Raw genomic sequence first — 15,459 nt, forward strand, 5'->3', positions numbered from 1 at the left:
TACATCTTTGACCCCTGTGTTTATGATGCCCTTGGTAATGCCAACGGTATCTCAGCTTCGTAGCCGTCTCTCCATTCTCCGTCTCTACGTGTGCAACACTCCAGAGGGGTGTCAACCATTTCATGGGGTGTAATGAAATTTGAAAAGGAAGATAATTCAGAATGAGGTTGACTTCTTTTTTTTTTTTTTTTTAAGATTTTATTTATTTGGGCGCCTGGGTGGCTCAGTTGGTTAAGCGACTGCCTTCAGCTCAGGTCATGATCCTGGAGTCCCGGGATCGAGTCCCGCGTCGGGCTCCCTGCTCAGCAGGGAGTCTGCCTCTCTCTCTGACCCTCCCCCCTCTCATGCTCTCTATCTCATTCTCTCTCTCTCAAATAAATAAATAAAATCTTAAAAAAAAAGATTTTATTTATTTATTTGAGAGAGAGAGAGAGAACAAGTGGAGGGGAGGGGCAGAGGCAGAGGGAGAGGGAGAAGCAGGCTCCCAGGACCCCAGGATAATGACCTGAGCCGACGGCAGACACATAACGACTAGGCCACCCAGGCGCCCAAAATGAGGTTGTTTTCTATTCATTTTCATTTACTCAATAAAGGGATGCACTGGAGGACATGGGACGGGAAGGAACAAGGGGTAGGAGGGAAGATAAACCAATAGCAAAGGAAAGGAACCTCTCCAAGCATGGGAAGCCCCACCTTGTCCTGATCCACATTTTCTCTTCCATCTGCTTCCACCTACCTCAGAAAATGGCAGGAGGGGGGGCAAGATGCTCAAAATTTAAAAATAAGAATCACTCAGGTGAATTAGCTTGTGAAGATGTTAATTTACAGCCCCCATTCTGGTCAACCTAACTGTCGCTGGGCAGAGGACTTGACATTTTTAATCAGCAGCCCTGGTGAGTCAAAGGTAAGGACCAGGCTTCCAGAAACATGATAGGCCTGCTGAGTATCAAGCTGATGAGATATTGGGGTTACCTGGGAGGCTTGTGGGGTTTTTTTAAGATTTTCTTTATTTGTCAGAGAGAGAGAGAGCGCACAAGCAGGGGGATCAGATTGACAGGCAGAGGGAGAAGCAGGCTCCCCGCTGAGCAAGGAGTCCAATGAGGGCTTGATCCCAGGACCCCGAGATCACGACCAGAGCTGAAGTCAGACATTTAACGGACTGAGCCACGCAGGCGTCCCCGGGAAGCTTGTTAAAAAATTTTAATACTGATGCTCGGGCCCCACTCCCACAGATTCTGAGTTGATCACCGTGGGGGAGAGAATGGGCATGCCAATGGTAAAAGCTCCCCAGGTGATTTCAATGTGCTGTCAAGGCTCAGACACACTGTGTAGGGATAATCCATGCGTTTAGGCAAGCAGGGATGCGGGCCCTAGAGCTTCCACATTTCACTTTGGCAACTTCTGACACTTTTACCCAAAGAACATTCTAGAACATTTATTCCAAGATTCTCATCTTTCCATAACAGGCAGGAAATAATGATGAAAACTGGGCCATTTGCCTCTTGACCATAACACTCGGGAATTTTAAGGCAGAAGCATCTTCCTGAGGCAAGAAAGAGTTCTCTTTGTGCATGCGCAGTCCCCAGGCCAGCCTGGAAGATGGGGGCTCCTTTGTCCTCCCACCGATGCCCCAGGCCAACGGCCGGCCTCAGGGGCTCAGTCAAACTCCATATTGGAGCAGCTACACAGAACATCTGAAAAATCAGAACTTACAGAGAACAAAGGCATTCTGCAGACAAGGCCACAGATGAACAACGGCCCATCTTTCAAAACTCTTACCATTTCAGAAGTGCTCGAGAGAAGGAATTAAATCATAGAAAGTGGCCAAGACTTCAGACCCGGGACTCTGTAGAGCCCAGCAACCTACATTTTCTGCAAGCTCCAAAGACCTCACTTTGAGAAATACTCTAAAATGTGCTTTTGAATATTCAGCCCTTTTCATGGAAAAGTTATTTTAGTGCATGGTGAAAAAAATCATTTCGATTTGTGAAAAAGTAAGAACACATATTACAGCTGATCTTTAAACTGTCTGAACTGGGTTCAAGCAGGGTTCGAACTGCGTGAATCCCTTATACGCAGAGTTTTTACAGAACTGTGCTGTAAATGTATTTTGTCTTTCTTATGATTTTCCTAATAACACCTGCTTTTCTCTAGCTTACCTTATTGTAAGAATGCAGTGTGTAATAAAAAATCTGTGTTAATCAGCTATTTATGATACTGGTTAGGCTTCCGGTCAACAGTAGGCTATGTAGTTAAGATTTTAGGGAGTCAAAAATTATAGGCTGGTTTTCACCAGCATGGGGGTCAGCACCCCGAACCCTCACGTTGTTCAAGGGCCGACTGTAAACTATGTCTTTAGTCTGACTGCTATTGATGATAGCAAAGCAGAAACAAGAGGCTGCTGGTCTCATCCCACCAGCTTTTACTCTGTCTCTGGCCCTCTGAACACCCAACTGACCCTCCCAGGTGCTCATCACAGCCTGGCATCTGTCTCAGGCTGGGTCCCCTGGATTTCTGTGCCGACTTGGGGATAAGGGAATAGTCATTACCCTAGATTTGAGTTTTACATGTTAGCAACACACAGCTATGCCGTAATCTTCAGGTAGATACTTCCCTAAGGATTCTGTCATTACACACAAGGTGTTTTAAGGATAAGGGGTATGTATGATGAAGGATCTTTAAGAATAACTGTAGCTAATATTTATTGATCGGGTATCATTAATACATGAGAAAGGCTGAGACCATGCCTGGTAGATCAGCCTATGCAGCTCCCAGGAAATAACTGATTTACTCCCCACAATTCCCTGAAGGAAATACCAACACATCAGCATTTTACATATAAGGCCCCGAAAGGCTAAATAACTGGCCCATGGTTGCAGAGCTAGTAAGAGGCAAAGCTAGGATGGGAACACAGATTTCCAAGTCCATGCTCTTGACCTCTCTGAAAAACTCTCTTACTATGGGTTTTAAGTGGTATAGACATGCTCTTCAGACCTAAGGAACTCATGAGACTGGGCTCAACATTCACCCACAGATCTAATCAGATAGTAAAGGAAGGGTTCTGCTGTTTGCATATTTCCCATGACTGTGGGTGAGGACCAGTTCTAGCAAAAGGCGTTCCTTCCTCTCGGTTAAGCCTCTAGGTGAAATGAACTCGACGGTAAGACATTCCCTAAACCTATTAATATTGCACTATTTATTTTTTTCTGTGTTTTACAAACAAATACCATATCCCTGAAAGAAGGTTTCAACTACATCACCCAACATATGAGGGGGCCTTAATGGATACCAGTTAAGCGAATTCCAAGTACAGCCCCTTTGGTGATGGAATTTGGTTCTAGTTGGAAGGGGTAAAAAGGATGAAGAGAAGCAAACAAAGGGAGTACACACACACATTCTCCAAAGAAACCGTCCTGTTTCTCAGACTCGGAATTTCTCTTCCTTCTGACGGCGCCAGTGTGGAGCTAGAAAGTTCCATTCCACAGCCACGGAAGGACATGTTGCCTGAAGGGGCAACTCGGTGCGCGGGCAAGTACACAGGCCTCCAAGACGCACACACAGTGGGGTTTGAACCTGGCCTCCAGCACGTACCGGCTGTGTGACCTCGGGCAGGGTGCTCAACCTCTCCTAACCCCCCTCTCCTCACTTACAAAACAGAGATGGGAGCAGCTACTCAGAGAGCAGGTAAATTTAAACAAGATCAATAAAACATGCAGCACAGTGAACATGAAAGGCAGTCAATAAAAGGGAATAATTATTGTGGCTGAGTGGTTCAGAGACACTCCTAAGCATGCACCTCCTTATAATGTCAACCAATAGTATTTACGGGACAGTGACCCTCTGTGCCCACATCTCTGAAAGACAAAGTTTAACACAGGAGCCCTAACCTTCTATGAGGTGCTGCCCCTCTACTGGAAAACCAACCTACGAGACACAGGGTATCGATCATCAGAAGAATGATGCAGGAGAAAAAAAAAAAAAAAAAAGCCCAGGCACAGATTCAATAATCAGATGCTTTCTTTGTAAAGGGGGTGGAAACCTTGAGTCGGGTAATTAAAACACCATAACTCACATACACACACGGACTCAACCTCAGATACCCACTGAACTTGGATCCTTCTCAAATCTCCTTGGCCAGCCCTGACATCGTTCTGACCTCCATATCCAAAGGTCCAGCTGTCTGCTGGACAGGACGTGAAGTCGGTCCACAGACGTCTCACGCCCTGTGTGCCCAAGGCAGGTGTTGTTGGGATATAACAGGTCAGAATTTGTGGCAAGTAAAGAGGGGACTTTCTGAGCGAAGCAAAACGAATTCCAAAGAAAGCTGACATCTGGATTTATAAGCAGGAGGCCAAAGGAGAAATTGAAGATAACAGCAGTAGAAACTGCCCATAAATTACCGGCAGGCTCTGGGAGGAGGAAGCCAGCCATGAAAAGTATGCAAGGATCTCAGAGGTGGCTTTAATAAGCACACACAGATCTCTGGGCTGCCCTGCAAGGGACGGGAGTGGGGTTTTTAAAGCCGTGTCTGGCTTCTAGGGTCACCAAATATCACCTCCCGGCTCGCACACACCTAGTCACATAGTGAATAAAGCTAGACAGATTCGTCTCATGTGGTGAAGAAAACCATAACTAAGGGAAAACCTGGACCAGCAAATCGTCCACCTTGCACACAAAGCATGAGCCTCTGCGGGACTCTCTCTCCCGGTTAATGAAATCACTTCACTTTGTCTCCCAAGCTAGAAACTTCTGATTGCACCCATTTCATCCACATCCAATTGACTGCCGCATCTGGCTGATTCTCAGAAAGTTTTTCTTGAATCTAGCCCATCCACTCCATCTCTGAGTCCTTGGTTTGCTACCGAGAAATGATTTTCATAAAAATAGTACGTGAATAATGAAATGTCCACTCTATTATTAGTGATAACATTCTCTCCATCAGGCAATGCTGAGCACTCGGTTGGCACTCAATAAACGTTGGGTGGATGGAGAAGAAACTAAATCTATTTAACCAATCTGCTACCAGCCTCCATCTATTCTAACCTAGCTGACGCCTTTGGCTAAAAGCCGATATCAAAAAGGGGATCATACCAACAGTACCATCTTGCCTTCTGTCCTTCGTTGGTGTCCACTGATGATGAGAAAGCCTGGCACATGAGGCTGCCTCCCAACCCAGCCACCTGCTTCCCCTTTGATCTCTCTTTCCACAGGTCACTCTGGAAACTCTGTTCCAGCCAGAAGTTTGTGTGCTGGTCCCCTCACCCCCAAATCCAAGAAATTGGGCACAGGCTGTTCTCTTTGAAATACCCCTGCCATCCCTTCAAAGGAAAAATTCCTGCTCGCCAGTAAGAGCCAGACTACCTCCACACTGAAGCATAGCGCCTAACCGACTGGAGACTTTGGTCAAAAATCATGTTTAATTAATTTTAAAAAAAAACAAAGAAAGAAAGGAAAAAAAAAAAAATGAGACTGAAGGAACAGCATACAGCTTAGAAAATAAGCCTAGATATATGGGGTGCCTGGGTGGCTCAGTCAGTTAAGCGTCTGCCTTCGGCTTAGGTCGTGATCCCGGGGATCCCAGGATCGAGCCCGCGTCGGGCTCCCTGCTCAGCAGGGAGCCTGCTTCTCCCTCTGCTCCTCACCTCGCTCACTCTCTCTCGCACTCTCTCAAATAAATAAATAAAATCTTTAAAAAAAAAAAGAAAAGAAGCCTAGATATATAAAACGTATAAATTGCATTATATCTAGCACCTCCAGATGAAAATTATTTACAGATTTTTTTTTTTTTTGGAAAAGGCTGATTTGAAAAAAAATGGACAGACATCTTAAACAAAAGATACATACCTTGTACCATATTCCAAAATAAACACTAGATGGGTGAAGGAGCAAAATACAAGAGTCACGGAAAAGCAACACCAACAGAATAGAATATTTATAAGTATTTCTGCGGGATGATATCTTTCTCGGCTTTAAAGCAGTGAAGAAATGAAATTGGCAAGATTGACAGTTTGGGATTCATACAAATTTAAACTATCTGTCCAGTGGAAGAAAAAAAACCCCACAGAATTGAAATGAAACGCAAAACAACATTTGGAATCCATCGGCGTGAAAGATGACAAGCAAATGGTTAATCCCACTACTACCTAAAAATTCATTCACGTTTATACGAAGAACGATTTTCTTAAGAGCAGCATGATAAGAAAAGAGTAAGAATTAAAGCAACATCAGGTTCTGTACAAAATTGTGATGAAACTAGCTGATTTAAATCCTCTACACTCGGGAGGGCTTTGGGGGAGCTTCATCAAAAGGATCTCACCCACTGGGGGATACTTCCTCCTGAGCTTGGAGGAAGGAAACTACTCTGGCCCTAGACAGCTGCCTCCCTGCACATCCCCAGGGCTCACATAGAGAGAAGCAGCTTCCATAGGCAAATCCTTTGCCACTTTTTGATGGCAAGGGTTAATCTGCAATTAGCAAAGGTTAATTTGGTAACATTTGCTGTGGAGCCCAGAATTTACAATGGTACCTCTGGTTACCAAATATGACTCATGGGCAATCTCCCAAATTCATCTCCAATTCCACCTTCTAATGCATCCTCCACAGAGCTGCCGGAATAATCTAAGAAGGCAAATGTGGTCATGTCATCCAACCCACCTCTTTCTATCTTCTCTACCTCTTTATTCCGCCACACTTTCACCCTGCCTGGCCTGCCCTTAATTTTTTTGTGTAGATTAACATTCACTGCTTAATTAAAATTTGATTTTGTGAAAACAAAACATCTCATTTCTGTAATCTCCATGTACCTAAATATCAATGGTGATGCCCTTATTTCTTGATGTTTACATTTTAGACATTTGCAACTGATTTTCTGTTTCTAAGGATAAAGATTTAATGGTCTTATACTGCCCACACCTCACACACACATTTTGCCCTCCTCCTTCTTCCAATACAGCTATATCATAATTTGCAGGTAGGTAATATCCAATATTTACATTTGTGTGACTATATTATGCCCAGCTGAGCCAGAGTGTATAAAATTACAATTCCTTTCTTGAGAAACTCTTGTTTTTTTCCTGTGGCTAACAATTGCTTTGCTTTGTCAGAAGCATTTTTTCCCCTTCTGTTTCTATCACTAATTTAGTCCCAAACTTTCTGAAAGAATGGCTAAAAAAAAAATCTTGCAAAGGCAAGAAAAACAAATAAACAAGTGGGACTACATCAAACTAAAAAGCTTCTGTACAGCTAACAAAACAAAACAAAACAAAACAAAACACCATGATAAAATGAAAAGGCAACCTACTGAATGAGAGAAAATATTTATAAATCATGTATCTGGTAAGGGATTAATATAAAAATGTATACATAGGGCACCTGGGTGGCTCAGCCGGTTAAGTGACTGCCTTCAGCTCAGGTCATGGTCCTGGACTCCTGGGATCGAGTCCCGCATCGGGCTCCCTGCTCGGCAGGGAGTCTGCTTCTCCCTCTGCCCCTCCCTCCTCTTGTGCTCTCTCACTCTCATATAAATAAAATCTTAAAAAAAAAATTTTTTTTAAATAAATAAATAAATAAATAAATGTATACATACAACTCGATAGCAAAAAATCAAACAATCCAATTAGAAAATTGGGCAGAAGATCTGAACAGACATTATTCCAAAGAAGAGATATAGGTGGCCAAAGGGTACATGAAAAGATGCTTCCCATCACTAATCATAAAGGAAATGCAAATCAAAACCACAAGATACCACCTCACACCTGGCTAATATCAAAAAGACAAGAAATAAGTGTTGGTGAAGATTTGGAGAAGAGGGAATCCTTGTGCACTGTTGGTGAGAATGCAAACTGGTGTAGCCACTATGGAAAACAGTATGGAGGTGCCTCAAAAAGGTAAAAAATAGAACTACCATATGATCCAGCAATCCCACTTTGGGGTATTTATCCAAAAAAAAAGAAAGAAAGAAAGAAAGAAAACACTAATTTGAAGATATTTGCACCCCCATGTTCATTGCAGTATTATTCACAAAACCCAAGAAATGGAAACAATCTAAATGTCCATCAGTGGATGAGTGAATAAAGAAAATGTGATACACACACACACACAAACACACACACACACACAAAATGGACTCCTATTCTGCTATAAAAAAGAATGAAATCCTGCCATTTATGACAACATGGATGGACCTTGAGGGCGTTAGACTAAGTGAAATAAGTCAAACAGAGAAAGACAAATCTGTGGAATCTAAAAACAAACAAAATAAGCTCATTGCTACAGAGAACAGACTGGTAGTTGCCAGAGGCAGGGGGTGGGGAGTAGGCCAAATGGATGAAAGGAGTCAAGAGGAAGAAACTTCTGGTTATAAAATAAATAAGTCCTAGGGATGTCATGTACAGCATGGTGACTCTAGTTAATAATACTGTATTTCACCTGTGAAAGTTACTAAGATAGTAGATCTCAAAGGTTCTCATTACAAGAAAAAAACAACCTGTAACTATGTGTACTGACAGACGTTAACTAGATTTGTGGTCATTCCACGATGTAGACAAACATCAAATCATTATGTTGCACACCTGAAACTAATATAAGGTTGTATGTCAATTATGCTTCAATAATAACAATAATAATAATTCTGGATGCCATCAAAAACACTAGGTAATCAAGCTATTCTGTCCCCTGGCCTCCTTTGGCGACATACATCATACAGCCCTCCATCCTCCTGTTCCAGTGTGGAATGGGTGTTCTCTTGACCTGCCACACAGCTGTGACCCTGAAATGTTACCCTGGAGCATCCCTTCATCAGCTTCCCAGGATCTGCCTTTTGTACGCTCCTGTTTGAGTCCCCTGTTTCTTCTACACTATTATCATTCTCTTTCTTACTTTACTCCCTTGTTTTACTGGAGCATATCCTTAAATAGCTTCCTGAAAACAGATGCAGGGAAGGTACACTTGTGGAGACCCTACTTACATATAATATATTTACTTGTTTTGAAATTTTACATTTACTTTTTTTTTTTAATTTGAAGATCGGGGGCACCTGGGTGGCTCAGTCGGTTAAGCATCTGACTCTTGATTTCAGCTCAGGTCACAATCTCAGGGTCCTGGGATCAAGCCCCACTCTGGGCTCTACATTCAGCAGGGAGTCTGCTTGAGGATTCTCTCCCTCTTCCTCTTTTCCTCCCGTCTACCCCTGTGGACGTGTGCACATGTGCTCTCTCAATAGATAGATAGATAGATAGATAGATAGATAGATAGATAGATAGATAGATAGATAAATAAATAAAATAAAACTTGAGAATTTAACTGGCTTTACTAAATGATTCACGAATCAGACAGCATGCCAGCTAGAAAATAGAGGGTTGCTCTGAGGAGTTGTACAAAAAACATTTACATTTGTTGATGTGGGTTTAATTTCTCTTTTCATTCCTCCCCTAGACACAGGGTGGGACCTTCTAACCTGAAAGCTCATGTCCCACAGACCTGGGAAATAGTGCTCCATCCTTGGTCTGGTGATTTTCTTCTTTCCGTGTTTTCTGTTCTCTCTCCAATACTCCTATTAGTTAATGTTGGACCTACTGAACTGATACAACTGCTTTAATTTCTCTCTCCCATTTTTCTTTTCTTTTTTTTTTTTTTGATCTGTCAGATGTTTTTCTCAATGCTATCTTCCACTCTCTTGTTGATTTATTCCTATCTTATTTGTAACTCCCAAGACTTCTTTTCTATTCTCACCTGAGATCGTGACCTGGGCTGAAGGCAGACACCTAAAAACTGAGCCACCCAGGCACCCCCTGTTGTCATTGTTGTTAAGGTCTTTTGTAACCAAGACTCTCCTGGGATGTCCAGAGATCCTAGCTCTCTTTCTTTTTTCGGAGTGAGACAGCTATGTGAAGACAAATGGAGTTTTACAACAGGCATGCCTTACTAATAGTGAGCAGAACTCAGACATTTGGGGAGGGGGGGCCAACTACCACATCTGTTAGCCTTTTCTTAGGCTGGTTGTTTCAAGAGTAGATTCTTCCAAGTACTGATTTACAGGGGCGTACAAGCCCGGAGGGGTAATGACATTGAGGATGTCCCCAGATGGTATGCAGTCTTACCATCTGTCCTAGGCTACATCTTACGAACTCAAGCCCAGAGTTCACCTTTTCCAGAGAGCAAATCTCCCATATTCTGCCAGGGGCAGTGTTGGAGACAGAATCTGGGGGTACAGATGCAATCCTTCTTTTCAAATCTACTTCCCACCCATCGGAAGTACACAGAACCTCCAATGCCCAGGTCTCTGGGGTTCTGAGGTGTGACTAGGCTGCATTCTTCAGGTCTTCCCACCATAGGCAGGAGGCTGGCTCCCAGCCTCATCCAGTCTGCTGTCAGTTACCATTCATTCCCCCTCTTTCAATCTTCCAAAATTTTGTGGGTGTTTCTTCCCTGCAGTCATCCCCTAACCTGTTCAGTCATCCCTTATAAGTTACATCGTCTCTGGTTCTTTACTATCATCTTAGTAAAGTGCCAGGGGGGGGCCAGATACAAGTGGGATGTTCAAGACAGTATGCTAATTTATAGAGCATGTTGAGCTATGCATCCCCCCAACCCCAAGTAAACCATGTTTTTATTTGCTCCCAACTCTGCTCTTGCTGTCCCCCTGCCTGGTCCATCCCTATCCTCCTCCTTTCATTCATTTCCCAACCCTTAATGACACTTCAAGATCAGACTCAGGCATCATCTCAAGCGGGAAACTTTCCAGATCTTCCCCACACAGGCTGCATTTATCTCTGGCTTGACACACACCACACAGACCATAGTGTACCAAATCACCCTGTCTATAAGTCTGCCTCCCTCCCTAGATAAGAAGTAAGCAAGGACTGTGTCTTTTCCAATGTCCTGCCTCTAGTGTGGGGAAAACCATCTGGCACAAAATAGGTGCTCCTAATATGTGTTCAACTGACCCACTTCAGTAAGCTCCATATTGGAAACATTTTCATTCTCAAAGGCGGGAAAAAAAAAAAAAAAAAATATGGCTCTGTTTATTTGCCAACGTCCAAATAAGAAAGGCTAATCAGAGAGCACCAGGAAATGAAAACAGCCAGATGTGTTTGAGAGCCAAGGTCCAGGAACGCAAAATAGCTTCCAACAGGGGTGATGTATGTTTTCCTAGTGATTCAAAAGGAATATATGTTTATTAGGCAGAGAGAGATTTAGCAGGTTCCTTGGCTAATGCTGCAATTTTAAATCCATTTAAGATAATTTTCTTTATCTTGAATCTATTTTTCTCAGTAACCAGGATACTTAACCGATTTGTCCAAAATCCATTTGAAAAAGAAATAATCTACTCTAAGCAAGGACACACTCTAAACTGGAAAAAAAAGAGACACTACAACTCTAAGAAAACAAAGAACCCTGTTAAGCCAATGTGGACGCCTGCCTAGAAAATAGGTTTTCCTCCAGCGTCCTGATTCTATGACCGATCCCTCTTCTCCATTTCCGAAGGAGAACACAAATAATTCTTAAATCTGAGCCCACAGAACAAAGACTTTTCCTGAGACAAAAGACCCAAACAAATTGGTTAAAGGTAACACCCTCAAACTAAACAGTGGAAGATGAAACAATCACGGAACGCACTTTCTCACCCATCAGCTTGGCAAAGCATTTTTGAAACACGAGTACCCAGTTTGGGAAGGATCAAGTAAGATTCCAATGAGTGCGGACTGCCATCAACTTTCTGGAGGACAGTATCCCAAGATGTACCTAGAGCCTCCAGAGTACTCCTACGATATGGCATAAGCATTATACTTTCAGAAGTGTGGCTTGAGAAAATAAATACCAAATCACAACACACGAGGATGTGAGTGGCAAGATATTCATCAAATGGTTATTTATAATAATGACAAACCGACAATACCCTGAATTTCCAACAACGGAAATAATGATGCGAAATGGTCATCAGGATGATCATCGTTAATAATGATTAATGACAGCACGCGCTCATGAAATAATATTAAATGGAAGAAAGATCCAAACAATACATCACATGCTCATAATCTGTATAGAAAATGGACTCAAACACAAAATGCCAAAATTTGACCGACTGCTGCCTCTAGGTAATGAGATCATGGCGAGTTTTGTGTTTTACTTAAGACTTTTTGTATTGAGGACCCTCCTATGTGTTTCTGGATTACTTTTATAAAAATGTCAAGACTTTAGATAATATTTCATAATGCATAGTACTCCATTTGTTGACTGTGAAGGACACTAAGTAAGACAGAAGCCCCTCTGCTGGTCCCAAAGGACCTGAGAACATGTCACAGACTCAGGGCTGCCCCCATGCTGTGATGTAGCCAGCCGCTCTGAATGACTGAATCGCAACTTACTTCGTGGGACGATAATCCGGAATGGAACGATCCAGTGAAATTTTTTCACTGAGGTAGGAATTGTAGCCATACTTCTCATGGGGTCCCTTGGCTTTCTCTTCTTCAGCCGGGGAAAGGGTAGCAGGAAGGCCCCCTTTGCCCCGCCCACCATAACCTTCAATGAGCCCAAGGGACTTGGATAAGCCTAGAAAAAGGAAGGAAAAACCATTATTTGAAAGCCACCACATCAGGCTATGTCACTCAAGCTCAGATATATGCTTCAGTGCCAAGTCTACCATTACCCGTCACGGGTAATTACTTCCTCGATAGAGCAATCCAGGAATGTGCCCTGAACACCATCATATTAAGGGGAACGTAGGGGCAACTGAGAGTTCTGGAACTAAGTTTAATTCCCAGTAAGGAGCTTCTCCCTCCTCTGGGGAGCTGAGTGGATGGGGGTCCACAAAAGGGAGAGACTATCTAAACTGGGACAAATGCAGACCAAGAAGGACACAGGAAATGGGACAGACGTGGGGCAATGACAAGCCTTGATACTCCACGAGCTACACGCACGACACAAAAAAAGAACAGCCAGTCGCAAGGAACGGCCAGACCAGAGGTGCTTTTGCTTCATTTGAACAGAGAATGACATACAGATTGGTTTTATCATGAGTTTGAAGTGTGTAACAATCTGACACAGTTCTTTACCTAATGGTTTTATTTAAATTTCATCTAAATGGCAAAAGGAAATATAGAATGTTTGAGAATAAATCATAGAGGGGGAAAAAAAAAACCCACAAGGGTGATAACCATGCCAAGTGGAGTAGGAGGCCTCTGTAACGAGCCTCACTGAGCAATTGCAAGTTCCCAGGATGGTGGCAGCTTTATATCTACTACTGTTCCATTATACAATAAACAGCTTGATGGGCAATCCTGAAATCCAAGAGTTATGGGAGGTTTTACTTCTCGGCTAGAAGACTTTTGTTGTTAAGGGCTCTCATTCCCTTTTGCCATTTTGAATGCTCAAGCGAAGTTACTTAGCACACCCACGAGCATGTGCACGTGCACACACACACACATACACAAAACACTTTATCCACAGAAATCCCATTGCTCCTACTGGCGGGAAGAACACAGAGCGGAGATGTAAACAGTGCCCTCCGCTTTCATGAGGAGCAGCCCACAGAGCTGAGGACGATTCGAACCTCCCAGAAAGGTACCCCCAGACCAGTCAAAGGCCAACAACTCTGCTCCCATCACAGGACAGCACTCTATCACATAATGGCAAGACTTGCCTGCTTCTCTGAAAACAGAAATGTATTTTCTGTGATATCAAGATCAAAAAGCAAAGGTCGAGCAAGCATCTCAGAGTTGGTCTCGGGTGAACATCATTTTTCTACCTGAGAATCATTTCCACTGTCCACTCTGAGCTCCAGGAACCCTGACATCTTTTTCGCCTGCCATCATCCCAACAGAGGCGCCCTCAGCTGAGCATTAGATTATTCCAACATTTCCCACCTGCTTCCTGGGCTTTGAATTCTCATTCCACATCAATGTGCCACAAACATTCCAATAATATCACCTTCACAATGCTCAAAAATCTATAAGAACTCTTCCCATGTCAAGTGCAAATACCTGTGCTGGGTTCTAAAATCACTTGTCAGAGAACATTACTAGTAGGAATGTTAAGACAGGGCAGCGACTTTGGAAAACAGTTCGGTAGTTCTTCAAAATGCTAAGCATAGTTTTACCATATGACCCAGCAACTCCATTCCTGGGTATATACCCAAGAGAAATGAAAAGATCTGCCCACATAAAAACTTATAAAGAAATGTTCACAGGAGCATTATTCATATTAGCTGAATGTCTATCAACTGATGAATGAATAAACAAAAATGTAAAACTATACCATGAGACATTATTTAGCAATTAAAAAGAAGGAAGTAGTGATACACACTATGACGTGGATGAACTTTGAAAACACGATGCCAAGTAAACAATGCTGGTCAGGAAAGACCACATATTGTGTGATTCTATTGATATGAAATGCGCAGAATAGGCAAATCTCCAGAGACAGAAAGTAGATCAATATCTGTTTTGGGCTGATGGGAGTGGGGGAGGAAAGGGGGAGTGACTGCTAATGTGTATGGGATGTCTTTTTGGGTGATGATAATGTTCTGGAGTTAGATTGTGGTGATATGTGCATAAACTTGTGAATCTATTAAAAAGGAAAATGTTTTAAGTTCTTGGGCGCCTGGGTGGCTCAGATGGTTAAGCGTCTGCCTTCGGCTCAGGTCATGATTCCAGGGTCCTGGGATCGAGTCCCGCATCGGGCTCCCTGCTCCGTGGGAAGCCTGCTTCTCCCTCTGCCCCTCTCTCTCTCATGAATAAATAAATAAAATCTTTAAAAAAAAATGTTTTAAGTTCTTTTAAAGTCAGAACATAGTCACAAAATATAATTCTTTTTTTTTTTTTTAAAGATTTTATTTATTTATTTTACAGAGAGAGACACAGTGAGAGAGGGAACACAAGCAGGGGGAGTGGGAGAGGGAGAAGCAGGCTTCCCGTGGAGCAGGGAGCCCGATGCGGGGCTTGATCCCAGGACCTTGGGATCATGACCTGAGCTGAAGGCAGTCACTTAACAACTGAGCCACCCAGGCGCCCCAAAATATAATTCTTAATACCATTTTTTAATGGAGGAAGAAACCCACCAAGGCCAAAGTCATTATGTGGCCCTTATTCCCTTGAGGTTGTTAGACTCTTACCTATAAGTGACAGGTGCCTAAAGCACAGAGAAAGAAAGGAACATGATCTGAGGCAATGGAACAGACCCCAGACAGCCACTATTTACGGAGGCGCTCTCCCGCATGCTGGGGACCCCGCTAAGTGCTTTACGTGGAGTGTATTATTGTTTTGTCAACTCTCCTGACAAACCTCTGAGGAAGGTATTATTTTGATCTCTGACAAATAAGGACACTGAGTCTGAGAATGTAGTAACTTGGTCAAAGTTCCATGGCTGGTAAAGGAAGACAGACCGGGATTCTGGGTATAGTTAGAGACTCAAAGGAGGACAAAACCTCGCCTCTGTGACAAATAAGGAGACCAATTCCAGGAC

The 15,459-nt window shown here is 43.0% G+C and overlaps 1 protein-coding gene across 2 annotated transcripts in view; it reads right to left on the reverse strand.

Annotated features, from left to right (window-relative positions):
- GALNT17 (polypeptide N-acetylgalactosaminyltransferase 17) overlaps positions 1–15,459 on the reverse strand; it is a 446,740-nt gene that overhangs the window by 275,659 nt on the left and 155,622 nt on the right. The window contains exon 2 of one of the 2 annotated variants that reach the window (XM_045875477.2): positions 12,366–12,549. In XM_045875477.2, the coding sequence (XP_045731433.2) occupies positions 12,366–12,549 (184 nt within the window). Of the gene's footprint in view, positions 1–12,365; positions 12,550–15,459 lie in introns of those variants that run through there. The other variant, XM_054507624.1, reaches the window with a different exon arrangement.

The sequence above is a fragment of the Mirounga angustirostris genome, unplaced genomic scaffold, assembly GCF_029215605.1.
Source record: "Mirounga angustirostris isolate CCGP_5_RB_7025 unplaced genomic scaffold, mMirAng1.0.hap1 SCAF_5, whole genome shotgun sequence".
Lineage (NCBI taxonomy): Eukaryota > Metazoa > Chordata > Mammalia > Carnivora > Phocidae > Mirounga > Mirounga angustirostris.